This window comes from Semicossyphus pulcher, unplaced genomic scaffold, assembly GCF_022749685.1.
Source record: "Semicossyphus pulcher isolate SPU_LCO1_2020_fin unplaced genomic scaffold, fSemPul1.0.p SCAF_8, whole genome shotgun sequence".
Taxonomy (NCBI): Eukaryota; Metazoa; Chordata; class Actinopteri; order Labriformes; family Labridae; genus Semicossyphus; species Semicossyphus pulcher.
The window spans coordinates 11,394,319-11,408,619 of record NW_027211759.1 but is presented as its reverse complement, the minus strand read 5'-3'; the positions used below and the strand labels follow the sequence as shown (position 1 = coordinate 11,408,619).

The 14,301-nt window shown below is 40.6% G+C and overlaps 1 protein-coding gene across 2 annotated transcripts; it reads right to left on the bottom strand.

Annotated features, from left to right (window-relative positions):
- Window positions 1–2,040: 2,040 nt before the first annotated feature.
- On the bottom strand, window positions 2,041–13,040 carry taf3 (TAF3 RNA polymerase II, TATA box binding protein (TBP)-associated facto). Of its 2 annotated transcripts, none has more exons than XM_069686565.1 (7): window positions 12,694–13,040; window positions 11,997–12,239; window positions 9,426–11,254; window positions 9,262–9,344; window positions 7,281–7,551; window positions 6,918–7,024; window positions 2,041–2,905 (listed from the first exon to the last, which is right to left on the bottom strand). In XM_069686565.1, exons 1-7 carry the CDS (start codon window positions 12,857–12,859, stop codon window positions 2,791–2,793), a joined length of 2,814 nt encoding a protein of 937 aa, XP_069542666.1. In that variant the 5' UTR covers window positions 12,860–13,040; the 3' UTR covers window positions 2,041–2,790. The 2 variants fall into 2 exon arrangements, with proteins under 2 accessions (XP_069542666.1, XP_069542667.1); XM_069686566.1 differs by having other exon boundaries at window positions 7,296–7,551.
- Window positions 13,041–14,301: the final 1,261 nt, after the last annotated feature.

The following is a 14,301-nucleotide window of genomic DNA, read 5'->3' as shown; positions in this document are numbered from 1 at the left end:
CCAACAGATGCTAGCAACAAGCTTTGACTGTACGCGACCTGACACCAGCATGTGTGATTGAAGAGGGACTGACACAGCGAGAGAGGCCCATGAGTGGAGTTAGCACATTACAGTCTGCTCAGCAGGGGATACTGCTATCTATGACTGTCTTGACATTTTAATTCATACACAGTCTCATCTTTTACAGAACAATAACCTTTTGCTTTAAACATGACTTACTTAGCAAATAATTAATCACCAAAGTGCTTCATTGCAGATTTAACACGCTGTCTTCCTCTATTTCTGTCTGAGTCGTCTCTCTGTGTGGACTTGCATGAGTGACTGCATTTCATATGATAAAGAGCTGCACCACAATGAAATGTCAGCTTGTTTTGCATGGGCAGAAGTAATTTTACTTCCCCTTATCGTAGGTCGCACATCACTTTTTCCACTTCCTCTTTGATTTAGTGTGATCGGAAGACTGAGTAGGTTTCCATCAGGGCCATCTATGAGAGTAACTCGCTCAGGGAGAGAGTGTAAGGAAGACTTCACGAGTTTAGAAAGTGAATGAGTCAGGTGTGCTCGCGAGCTTTAGACGATATCAATAATTTATCTCTAATGAAGGTTTCAGAACTACCACTATTGTCTCTGTGACTCCACTCCCCAAATGTAGGCGATGGACAGTCCATTATTGGGTGTGCCCTAATTACCTTCTTTTGAATTAGGCTAAAACTGAAAGAATCCATTTTAGTGCCAAAGCAGAACGACTGAAAGGCACCCTGGTGTAGTCATGCATTCAGACCTGAATTCGAACAGCAATCAAGACAAAAGTCATCATATTACCCACTAAAATATTTTATGATAGAACAAGATTTAATAATTCTATTCCATGCTTTTCCCTGTAGTGGGTCTGTTTCTCTCACAGCAGCAGCTCATTCAGAACTCTGCTGCTCTGCACGTCGCACTCCCCTGTCGAATAATTGATTTTAAGAACTGCTACTGTATATAAATCTTTAAATAGTTTTGCACCAAAATACATTTCTGACATGCTGGAATATCAGCAGACTTCTGCAGTAAGACAACACTGATTGTGCCCAGAAATAAATAGAATCAGAGAATCTGATAAACTGTCCAACAGACCGTTCAGAGTTCAGTTTCTAAAGTCAAGCTCGACCTTCTGCAACAGCCGAGTACAACTCTTACAAACCTTTCCCTGATGCATTTACTTCAAAGAACGGAAACAAGGCGCAGAACCTGCACCATGAAACGATAGTTCGCTGATAGCTGAAGAGGAACACTTAGTATCTCACAGTGCATTCCTCTGTATGGAAATATAAGTCTTAATGGCTTCTGAGGGGCCGTAAATCAGCTTTACAGCCATCTATAGGTTCTCTCATAAAGGATGGCACTTCTGGAGCACATTTTACTTAAAGGCATACTTTGCAAGATAAAGATTCCACATGCATCAACAAAGAGACACCTGTTACATTTCTTAAATTCATAATGTGGGGAGACATTTTTCCTTTGAGCCTGCAGTGGTGGCTATATGTTTGTCATGAGCAGCTCACCACAGTGTGTGTGCATGAATAATGACCCCGTGTGGACACTGAGGGGAAAGCAAAAACAACTCTGCTGCAGATGGAAGAGGAGACATTTTTAGACGAAAGAAATCAGTTCCTCACGATCCAGTCAGTCTTATAGATAAGAAAACGCAGTGAAACGCGACCGTCGAGCACTCTCACGCGTCTCGTGAAGGTAAAGTGCTGATTGACAGCTCAGCAGATTAATGCTCCAGCTGTAGGATATTTCAAAGCAAGGACTGCTGCAAGGGAGGATCCTGGTGTTAACCCAAGCAACTCTTAATGCAGAAACAAAATTCAACATCTGAAATCTGGTTTGTTAATATTTCAATCTTTTCTGTTTTTCAGGCAAAGGCAAACATGCAGCTGTTGGAAAATGTGGTAAAAGCAGAGAGGTCCATCCAGGTTGACAATAAAAGAAAGATGCACATCAGTGCTTGACAGAAATGTAGGTACAGCTTTGATTATAATGAGATTTACGTCTTAAAGTCTGTGAGTACACAGACTGTTCATCTTTAATATTGAAATATCAGCGAAATGAATTACATTACAAGCACAGCTACAGTATAACTCCAGGACAAATCCATGTGAAGAAAAAAAAATAAAAATACAAACTTTAAATTTAAAAAATGTACAGAAATTACAGAAAATCATTCGAGTTAAAAACCAATATCTGAGAATGGATTTCAGTCAGAATCCTAAGAACAAAATGCACTTGGCTTGGAAGTTGGTATTGACACATTTATACACACCTGATGCCATCATCATTATATACACGACATTTCAATGATACTGCAGAAACCTGGGGAAAGGTCAGAGGTCATTCCTCTTGTGGCAACACGGGGGGGGAACAGAAATAAAGACAGTGGATGTTAGTTGTTCTCTGGATCTGCTTTGTTGAGCTCTCATCTTTGATAAGTTGTCATGATCTTCTCATACGAACATAATTGACATGACCTCCTACGACCGGACAAGCAAACGATTTACAGGTGAAAAGGGGAAAAACACAGAGCCCAGGTGAGAACTAAGGCTGGATATGTGCTGGTTAAAGCCGTTTTTATCTTACCAACTCACAATTCATCATGGCTGACATCATTAGAAAAATCATCAGATGTTAGCATCAGCCACAGTTTTAAACTTCTTTTTTTTTTATTTTACAGCAGTGCCACGAGTGTTCAGTGATGGCTTTAAGTCCAAAAAACAGTCCAAAATATGTGCTTTTTGCATAGTCTCAATGCGGTTTGTGTTTCCTTTTCTTGTGTTTTTTGTCCTTCTTCTTGCTGGAACATTTAACACAGAACCACTGCTGATCCTCGGGAGGGGCTGTGAGGATCCCAACACAAGGCCTGAGCGGACAGAAGAAGAAGAAGAGAGTTCAGGGAAGTGACAAATGCAGATACGGTGACATACTGAAGAGAGGTGAAACAACATAGTTCAGTTAATAAAATGCTTTTAAATAAACAAATAATTTTCCTTTAATGGGAAAAAAAACGCATCAATGACTTAAGAGCCTGTCACATTGCTGTGTAAAAGCTCATAAAGAAACCACCCACAGGTTACCTGCGATTTGCAATGCATAAGGAGATATTTATGCCCTTATTTCATTAATTGTGTTCTATATTAAACATATATCACATATTAAATAAATGGATACATAAATAAGCATATTTCAGCAAACTAAGATAATATCTAAGTGTGAAAGTTTGACTCAGGCAGATTAAAAAGAAATGACAATAAGAAACCAGAGCTGAACGATGTTCAGATCGAACATTTGGAAGCATTTAGATCCAACAGCACAGGACAGAAGAGACAGAAGAGTGGAGCGGACAAAACTGTGGTGACCCGATGAAATACAGTTTGATTCTTTGGAAACATCAAAAACAGCTAAGCAAGCTAAACTCTTTGTCTGTTACAGGGCTTGAGCCTCACTGTAATGTTCCTTCACAGGCACATCTCAGTCAAAGATCAACTGCAATCGTCCTGGAAATACCCAACACCTGACCCAGACCTTCACTGTCTGTGAAGTGAATGTGTAACACTTGAAAAGGAGGCCTTATATGAAGACAATTTATTACCTGTACTCTTCACAAAAAGGGTGTAAGACATTGACACGGACAGAACACATGAAGGATTTTTTAAGAAAATGATGAAAATTGCACGTCCAATAAAGTTCTACCCTCAGTAAATTATTTTGACAAAATATGACTACCAACTTCGCCTGACGATGCAAGTGTAACCTCGAGTTCTCTGATGCTGAACAGGAAGTACGGAGGCTATTGGGAATTTACAAGGAATGACTGAGCGAGGACCTGATCAGTTCAGGTCAGAGCTCTGCAACAATTTATTACCTACTTAGTGGAACCTTTAAACAATGTGTTTGCCGAGTCATTTCTACACCTGTCACTACCTCCTATTCTCACTTTGGCTCACACATCTTTAATACCTTAAAGAACAAACAACCTGAAAGCTGTTCTACACACACTGGCCAAGGTTCTTTCTACAAGGTTGGAAAGGTTCCAAATGTGACCGATCCCGATCAACAGGATTTATTCTTAACCGACCTGCACAAAAGATGATTATCACACGTTATCTAGTACTCTAACAAAGAAGTGATTTGATTACGAGCGCTGCTCAGGCCCATCCTACCTCCACATAGGGACGCACTGAGGTTGCATTGTTACCCCTTCTTTGAGCAATAGCTTTTGAGCCATTGGCAGAAATGTTAAAGAAGCATAAAGAAATCAGCAGACTTGAATAAGCGAGAATGCACCAAAGAATTGCTCTCTATGCAGATGATGTTTTGCTATTTTTCAATAGCCCTGAATCTTCAATTCCTTTCATCATATTCATTCTCAATTAACTGTCTGAAATCTCAGGTTATAAAATGAATTACAAAACATGAAGCTCTTTCATTAGAAAGTTTCAACCAGCTGCTGCCGATTTCTCTTCTGTAATAAGAACTAGGCAATTTTTCTTAGAAGCATTTTTTGTTATAACTCTTAAAATTCTCTTTACAACTCAACAGAAAACAGTGAATTGAATGCTCTGGAAAAAGAGGAAGGACTGTGTATACGGCTTAAAGGTAACAAAATGATGTGCTGACGAGTCTAACACACACTGGTGGACTCCACTGGTCCCCCAGCAGTAGGCAGGCAGTGCTTGTTCATGTGTTTAGAGGAAGTGGCTTTTGAGGCCTAACGGATCATTAAAATAATCCAGTTTTCTCATACTGGCTTTTTACACAGCTGTCTACACAGGCTTTTAGTCGTAGCCATCAGGACTTACTTACCTTGGATTAGAGTTTCAAATCTCAATCATCTTCATAAACAGCATTTTACAAAATATTATCACAGGAATTAAAACAGATGTGAACCTCTGGCTTGACTTACCCCTTTCTTCCCTTTCTTGGATCGACAGATAGAGTCTCATAAAGATGGACATACTATCAAGGCTACTCTAGCCGTTGCAAATGCTCCTCAAAATATAATTTAAAAAAATAAATGAGCAAATACTAAGGAAAAGTCTGTTTCTAAATGTGTATGGCGTCGAGGAAACCAAGGGTGAAAGTGAAATATGAAACTGTTTATAGACAGAGGGAGGATTACCATACCAAGCCTTCTCTAATATTATGAGCGTTACCTTGCTCAAATAATTATAGTTGTTATTTTTTACATTTACTCCTGCTGTTATTGATATTTCAGGTCATGAAGAACACATTTTTGGAAAAAAAAGTAATTGTATTCAATTCAACTAACAATGTTTTCTCATTGTTCAGGTAAATCTTCTCATGTGATTGATTAAAGTCGAGCTGAAACGGCATTTCGAGAGTATCTAGCTTCCGTATCGTGACGTATTTCCGAGTGAAACAGGACGTGCAGGCGGGACATATCATTAGAGGGATTTGATTTGATCGTTGAGAAGTGGGCGTAGACAGATTTTCTCCACAGCGCAGTAGCTAGCTTACTGACCGAGCGTTCTTGGTGCTTGTGCAGATTGATTGGTTGAAATTGTTTGGTGCTAGCTTACGTAAGCACGCGTGAAATTTAGTTTTACCGGAAGAAAATCCGGATGTTGATATAAGAATACAAAGAAATTGATTTACTTTTTTTTTTTTTGGCCTATATTATCAAATAGATGCACAATATTACAGGGGATGTGATCTAAAAGGATTAAAATGACATTTTTCATTTCACCTCGACTTTAAAGGAGCAGTTCTCCCCTGAAAAAAGCCGCTGTCAGCCAAAGCTGGTGTTCTCTGTAATCGATAGAAGCAATGATATTTGAAATTGGCGCCATAGCTGTGGAGAAAGTCGTACAAACAGCTCGTGGTTTTGCTCATTCTACATTCCTACAACACCCAGCGTGCATTGCGCCCCTCCCTCTGAAAGGACGGCCCAGCGAGAGACTCTGGAGTGAAATACTACCATTCCGCTGCAGGCAATGGCTCAGAGCGAAATACGACCAGAATATACCGGTGGATCGTCTAAAAAATCTTTGGGTCTGCAATCTACATTTCAAACCTGACGATTTCGAACGAGACATGACATCGGAAGCGGGCGTCCTAGATTGATGAGGTGTAGTTTAGCAAGCCAGACTACGTAAAGCGTCACTATAAACATTTGGAATGAAGCTTGTGTTGCTAGCTCGACTGTGTATTTTGTTCTGGTGGAATTAAGATAAACCCCCAACAGAGACACAGAGTTAACAGAGAATTATTATGTCACAAATGGAGAGCTGCTCTGCTCATCAAGAAGAAGAGAACTCACCACATTAAATTTTAGATTTACTAAAGAAAGGTGGATTACCTTTGTAAAAATGTGTAAAAATTGAACTGAACATAATCACATTCCCTTCCTCTCTTTTTATGTCTTTATTCTCTCTTCTATCCTGTGAAAGCTACAAACCTTTACTGTCACAACTGAAAAAAGTATTACAGTATTACATGAACCAAAAGCAGTTCAAATGCATGTTTAAAAACTTTAAACTGTAATAAACTTTATTAAGAACCAAACTTATCTACTCAATGACTCAATAACATTTTTTCCTGAGCAACCATTTATAAAACGTTTTATTGGTCAATAAGCCATCAGTTTAAAATGTTTCAAAATAAAAGACAAATTCACCTTCATCTGCTTTAATTCTGCTTTTACTACTGCACTGAAAACTGTGATCTCAAAACTGACATACCTGCCAAACTATACGTTCTTATGTACCATTTAACCAACAGGCAGGGACACAAGGCAGTGAACTAAGGCTGGAACTTAACCATCAACTATACAAACTAAAAGCATAAATAAAAAACACATGGTACAATAACGGCCAGAAAGGTAAACAAATACAAGGAAATAAGTCTCTTACCAATGATACCAATCATCACAGCCATCACAGCCAATCATGGGACTGCCATCATCAGGTTTGTTGCATCCAGGACAAATCCAGATCTGGTTTCCCCATTCATCTCGGATCTTTGGGAAAACACATAGAATGGAAAGAATTAGCAACATAGCGCTTAATGATCGCTAAACACTGCAGATAAGTGAAGACAGGGACCAGAAATAACATGAATAACCATGAAGTGTGTTTTATCTTAGGTGTAAAATAATACACTGTTCACCTAGACACAATGCATGGACTGCTTTGTGGGTTATAAAGATGAACCACACTTTATGAAAATACTGCTGATTGATGAGAAATAAATAAAAGTGGTGAGTCGACACTCACCACGTAGGTACTGACGGTCTCGGTTACGACGCTGCGGACTGGCGTTTTGAAGGAGGCGGCAGGAGACAGCATGGTTGCAGGGGACAGCAGCAATGAGGTCGCCGGAGCCGGTGGAAGTGGCGCGGGAGGCGGAGGAAGAGTCGGTACGATCGGGGAGAGAATCGGTGGTGGCGGGGGCGTCCGAGGGCGATTCCCAGGTCCAGACTTGGCAGCTGGGGTCTTGGGCGCTGGCGTCTTGGGCTCTGAGTTTGGAACCACCTTGCTGATGACGCTGGTGATGGACAGAGAGAGAAAATGTCAACAACAAAACAACATGGTACCCTTGTGGCATTTCTGGAACATGATTTTAAATCAAACTGTTTTTAATATGTCTTTTATCTCTGCAAAATAAGTTCACTGCTGGGTATTTGTCCTAAGGTGACTGCACACGGTCCAGACAATGCTCAACTCACTTCAACATTCCAAAGTTGGTAGTTTGCAGTCTTTAGAATGTTCTGGAAACCAAGTTTTACGTGGACGAAGGTCGTGTGTACTGATGTTCCGCACGTGGCTAGTTGTCAAGGGAACGCACACTCAGTATGTTGTGGTTTGTTGGGAAAAGGCGCACATTGGTCCGACTCTCCACGATTCCACCAAACTCGAATGGATATGTCAAACTAGAACGACTCCATCCGAGTTGGTGCTGGTTGGAGTTGGTCTGCATGTGTCTGGGCAGTGTGCAGCCACCGTAAGTCAGTAGGATTAAATTAAAAACTACTGATTTTCATGAGACTGGTTAAACTTTGAAGCATAGGCCAAGGCTGAACCCAATTAATATTGTATCAGATCTTGTATACAGCACTTAATATGTTAAATAATATTTGCTTTCTTATTACATAATTATGTAATTACTAAATGACTTGTGCATGAAGAGGTCCAGTATAGATTATGTTAATGTTGATAAAGCTCAATTCTGATTTTTCATCCGTAGATTTGTCTTTAGTTTTGTAGCTTTTTTCTTTTAAAGATGATTTTTGGGGCTTTTTGCCTTTATTTGACTGTTGTCTCTGAACATGTGGTGGCTGTTCTACCAGCTGAGCTAAACCAGTGCCCCTTCAGTTTTGTAGCTTCACATTATGCTTTCTGATTTCTACGCTGTTTGAGATTTACTCCAATTCACTGAGTAAAAATGATCATATTTCTTTCGATGCGAAAATTTGAATTTGAATCAAGTAAAAATGTCTTTCTTCTAAACATACAGTTTCTCATGACAACTGTTTATGATAGCGAGCTGCCGGTGATGTAATTGATGTTTAACCATTTGATGTATGTCAATTATTTAAAATATTTTGAAATTGTAAATCATTTCACAGCTTAAATGATGACACGGACATGATTCTTATAGATTTGTTGGAGAACTCAGTTTCCTTCCAGTTTCTCTTGTCCATGTTTTTTATACCGGGACTTCTTTTAAATGTTTTTATGTACTGTACATTATCTCAATGTAAAATTAGCTCCTAATCTCAGAGGGGATTACTTGACTAGACAAAAAGCATGATGCAACTTTCCACATTAGAAGCGACACTACGAGTTTTAGTGCAGATATAAAACAACTTTTTGGAATAATTCTAGTCATGTAATCGTGCTGTTTCTAAACATTAAAGATTAGCTTGTTTAAAACTTCTACCTTTTTATTAAATCAGGAAATATATTATAAAAAATTATAGGATCTAAAATAAGTAAAGTGGCCCAAATCTGAAGCAATCTTTAGGTACTTGTCAGTTTTAAATACTGCTAAAACAACATGCTAACAGTAACATGTGTGATACCACAGACCGAATTCTGTCAGAACCAAAGTATAAAGGTTTGACACCCAGCCCAGCAAATAATACTGTGACTCGCAAGAAAATAATAAGTAATGAGTTTTTCTGTGAGAAAAACAGAACCTGGATAGAGGAAATGTTTCCAGAAATTTCACATGAAACAGTCATTCAATGCTTACATTTTGTCTTGTCCTGCTCCCACTCTGAGCGTCAGTCTGGGGATGACTGGAGATGGTAGAGCAGCTGGAGTTTCTACCTTCACCTGATAAACAAGGAAGGACAGTGTTAGTTTCAGTGACACTTTAAGAAAGTGAATGAAAACACAATTGACAAAAAAAGTTACCTTCTCCAATCGAATTCTCTCTTTTTCTTTCTCTTTCTCTTTTTCTCGTCTTTCCTTTTCTCTCTCCTTTTCTTTCCTCTTCTCCTCCTTCTCCCTCTCCTTCTCTTTGGCCTTCTCTCGCTCCTTATCCTTTTCTTTGTCTTTCTTTTTCTTCTTCTCCTTCTTGTCTTTTTTCTTGTCCTTCTCCTTGCTCTTTACATCCTTATCCTGGAGGATCGGTGCCAGAGGAGGAAGCATGGAGGGAATGCGCAGGCAGGCCGAGGGGCTGAACAGAGGTGGGAGTTCACCCAGAGCGAAGGGGGCTAACGCAGATTGTTTCTGCCTGTCCTCCTTACTCCGGTCTTTACCCTTGTCCCTCTTGTCTTTGTCCTTTTTACTTTTTTCTTTATCTTTCTTTTTGTCTTTGTGTTTCTCCTTCTCCTTCTTAGGTCCATCTCCGTCTCTGGATTTTATCTTGATGGAGCCTTCAGGTAAAGTGAAATCTCGTGGAAGGAAAAGGTCATCATCCTTCGAGCCAAAGTCCTTCCAGGGCATCTTTCCATCCTTGGAAAACTCCTTGTTTTTATCCCTGTTCTTGTCCTTGTTCTTCTCTTTCAGCTTGCCCTTATCCTTTTCCCGGTCTTTGTCTTTTGGCTTGTCTTTCTCCTTCTTCTTCATTTTAGTTTTCAGCTCCTTCTTCAGCTTTTTCTTTACATCTACTGATGACACAATCTTGTTCTTCTCCTCAAACACCTTAAGCAGAGGTTCAGGAGTAGGAGGTGAGGCTGACCCCGAGGACACATAGTCTCCCTGGCTCTGCTGGGGTGCAGACGGACCGCCCTGGTTGACCTTTCGGATCACCTCATTGATTGAATCATCCATAGTCCATTTTCCTAGGCCTGGGTGTGCCTGCAGGTGAAGTGGTGTTGACGTGTCCTTTAAGGAGTTACTGGCTCCAATCAGGGCTTTAGGTGTAGACGGCTCCATGATGGTCAGCCTCCTGGGGCTGGAGAATCCATTGCTGTCCGAATCAGAGCCTGAGGAGAAAGCAAAGGGATCTGGCTCCCGCTCAGCACACGCTCTGGCAATCACAGCATCAATGGAGTCATCGATAGCTGCATTATCAGGCTCTAGTTTCTTGAAAGGCCCTTCAGCTAAGTCCCTGTCCTCCATATTTAGACGCATATGGATGTTCTCTTTGCCCATCCTCTCACTCAGAGCAGACAGCGGCAGCTTGTGCACACTGTCTGTCTTGCTCTGGGGTTGGGATGCTTTGGCTGAACCCATCTTGGGGCTCTTGGGGCTTTTCGGACTCTTCGTCCTTCCTGGGGATTTCTTCCTCTCCTTAGACGGTTTTGGAGAATGGATGGGACTACCACCCACTGGAACAGGAAGGACCCCTTTTGGGGACTTAGTCCGTTGTCTGCCAGGTGATGAGACCTTAGGTTTTCTTCCTGGAGTGGTGAGGCCCTTTTGATCAGAGTGTTTTGGTACAACCGGCTGAGGTCTGAAGGAAGGCAGGGCTCCAGAAGGTGCTTCAGGTGACAGAGGGTCCAGACTATCATGAGAGGGCAGCATGCCGGGGGGGACACGTTGAGGGTTGAGAGAGGTGAGGGGCTCCCTTGGCTCAACCCCCCATTCTGGGCTGAGGCCGGGGTACATGCGTGGTCTCTTGGAGGTAGGCATCATGCCCATAGCTGCATCCGGACTGTCCAGGTGCCTCTTCAGTGGGTGGTTCTCGTCATTCACTGTCTCATCCTCGTCCACCTCCTCCTCGTCCTCTTCCAATGCCACCTGCATAGCTTCAGCTGAGGTGCCCATGTCAGCGAGGACTTCCTCCTCCTCCTCTTCTGTAGATAACAGACACAAATGGAGGTTAAAACACTCAGTAACCAGATAATAACAAACACCTGGCCAAAACTATAACTGCAATTTAATACAATCCTACCCTCACTTAGGTAATGACGTTAGGTTTTTGGTGAAACTGTTATTATGAGATGTATGTTCAACTTCATCAATAAATGATTATTCAATTGTGTCTCATGTTTCTAGTATTTAATCCACCATTATTGATTCAACTGTGGACAAAATGTTGGAAAAAACAAATGACAAAACCTGCAGAGCTGCTTTATTTTTAGCTTCATGTACCAACACTGGCAAATGTATGTACAATATATTTGTATAATGTATTCTATGGTCTGTGAATGAGTTAAAAACACTTTCTCCACCAAAAACAAACTCAGCAAGATTTAATTAGATATAATTGCTACATGATTTTACAATTCGTTGGAGTGATCAATTTAAACATTGCAAATTTTTAGCTACTAAAATCATGATGATGGGTTCTGTTGGGGTCTGTACACAACAAACATATTTCCTTCATCTGGAGAACAGGGTTTGTACACCAGCACTTCTCCGCAGAACTTAAATATAATGTTTTGTCACACATTTAAATTAATCAAAAAAATTGCAGCCTCTGTGATTTGATTATAGCGCTCTGCCATATTGGAACTTGAAATTGTTTTACAATTACTTGTGCAGCCATAATTCACACACATTCACAGATGATAAACATCCTTTAAATGTACTGACCTTCTTGTAAGGACACCAGGGGTGGCAAGTACTCTGGAATGTAATCCTTCCTTTCCTCTGCATCTCGGGCTCCAGGCTGGGGGAACTGCAGGACATTGTTTTTGCTGACAGGAAAGAGCGGCGTTTGATGGGTGAAGGCCACCGGCTCCAGGTTGTGGACATAGTCCTCCAGTTCACTCAGACTCACTCCCAGCAGCCGAAAGGCTTGGCTGACATCATCCAGGACTGGATCTGTTCTTCCATCTGAAATGCAGCATCAAAACAAGCCATTATACCTCACCACTCTGCATGACTCTTGTTCACTACACTGTCCTGTGTGTGTTGATAAAGGTTGGATCAAAAGTTTGACTGCATACTAGTGATAGAGCTGCAAGTAAAAGAATGAGCCCTGAATGATGTTGATAAAGTATTACTCAACAGGTTTCAGTTTGATTGAATCTTTTACAGATAATACAGGACTCCAGCGCTAATGCATGAGACAACGACTATTTACAATGCAGTAATCACAGCTGGAGAGCATCATTGCTACAATAATAACAATACATGTAAGCTGCTTAGCTATGTTAACTACTGTACTTTTTGACACATCAACCTTTGCTAGGGGGCGCCAGCTACAGAACAAGTCAACAACAACGTGATCGACTACTTCAGTTTTATGGGTTAAAAAAGTAATCGGGACACTGAAAGAAGCACTCACAGAGCTCAGAGTACCGATGGCAGGCCCTGGCTAACTGCTGGATATATCGATGCAGCACATCGGACAGCAGATCACACGCAGTGAGCTGAACCGCATCCCAGCCCAGAGCCTGGCAGATCTGCGCCACCGAAACACGCAGCAGCGAGCGGGCATAGCTCTCGCACATCTCGCTGACTTTGTTACGGTATTATTCCGGTCAGTTCCTCTTCCAAAACATGCTCCCAGGCTTCATGTTTCACGGAACCCCAGAGGGGCTTGAAAAAAGCCGCTATTGCGGTCAATTTTGGACATCTACTTCAGTAAATATATTGGCGCTTTCGCCAGAGTCGCCATCTTGATTCCATCGATAGACCCATCCCCGAAATCTAGACCGCACATGCGCAGAAGTCAGCGTCAGCCTACAATCTCTGCTGTGTTCAAGCGGTTCACCAACGGGGGACGATGCGCAGTATGTCTATGTATTTTAACGGTTGCTACTATGTACACAGACTGGGGAAGTGAATCTTATGGACCAGTTTATATTTAACTTGAGTCATTACTAAGCAGTGTAAGCTTTAAACTTAACGACTAACCAAGTACTGGCTCAGGAACAAGTTTTGACGGTCTGAACACAACGACGACCAGTTTAGAGTCGTTATACATCCGCCTTGTCAGTTGGATAAAACACCGTCAACATTTTCTCCACCACCAAGTGAACACGGTGTTATTCAACTCCCATTCTAAGATGACTGTTGAGTAATGCAACACGAGTCAGTTTAATCCTGAACTACAACCTTACGTTAAGTAAAAATGGTAACATTGTGGTTTTCATTTTCTGGTGTTTTTGAATATCAAGTAGGCTGGGATTTGGACATGTTTTCGCATTTTTAATGTTCCCCTGGATATAAGTCTTTAGTTGGTCTTGCACCCCATCTTTTTTTTTTTTTTTTACTTAATTTACTTCCACGTCTGTGTTTATTATTTTTTATTTTATTGATCAAGTTTATATGTTTTGAAGAATTTGAAGCCACCACATTCTACTTCCTGCAATTTACTGTTGTTGATTTATAGACCTTACTTTATTCTTATCAGATCGGATCTTCCAATGTCATCTCATTCTCCAGAAGTCTGCACTTAAATGATTTAAAGCTCTGCATTAAATGTGCTCTTTTTTTTACCAGGACACTTCCATTAAAGAGATTTTTCTCTTTGAGGCCCTCTCCTGGTTCTTTACTTTACCCCACTGTGTATTGCAAGTGTCACATACTACTTTATTGATATTTGACTTTGCAATTATAAAACTAGGGATTTTCACTGATTTTTTTCCTCTAACCAGGTATTTTACTTGGGATAATAAATCTCCTTACCTATTTCACACCTATTTTCATTCACTCACTTATATTTTAATTTCTATGGGGCATGGCTTTATGGGAAACAAGCATAGTATTAATTATAGTATGAAATGGACAACAGAAAAAGATGCAACTTTGTAGAGTTATCTATGTTGCAGTTTGAGAAGTATTTAAAGAATTTAAAGAGAAGTTTCGAAAAATGAATTCAAGATTTATTTACTTTTTCCACATAAAGACATATCAATGCCTCGTTTGAAACTATTCCTTTTACAGCGAA

What these genes read in the sequence shown, in the direction of transcription:
- taf3 (XM_069686565.1), bottom strand. Translation starts at nt 12,859, where the DNA reads ATGTGCGAGAGCTATGCCCGCTCGCTGCTGCGTGTTTCGGTGGCGCAG. An exon ending in CCTGGTGTCCTTACAAGAAG is followed by an intron (nt 11,255 to 11,996) that starts GTCAGTACATTT and finishes TGTTATCTACAG; the next exon opens with AAGAGGAGGAGGAGGAAGTC. An exon ending in AGACCGTCAGTACCTACGTG is followed by an intron (nt 7,025 to 7,280) that starts GTGAGTGTCGAC and finishes GTTTTCCCAAAG; the next exon opens with ATCCGAGATGAATGGGGAAA.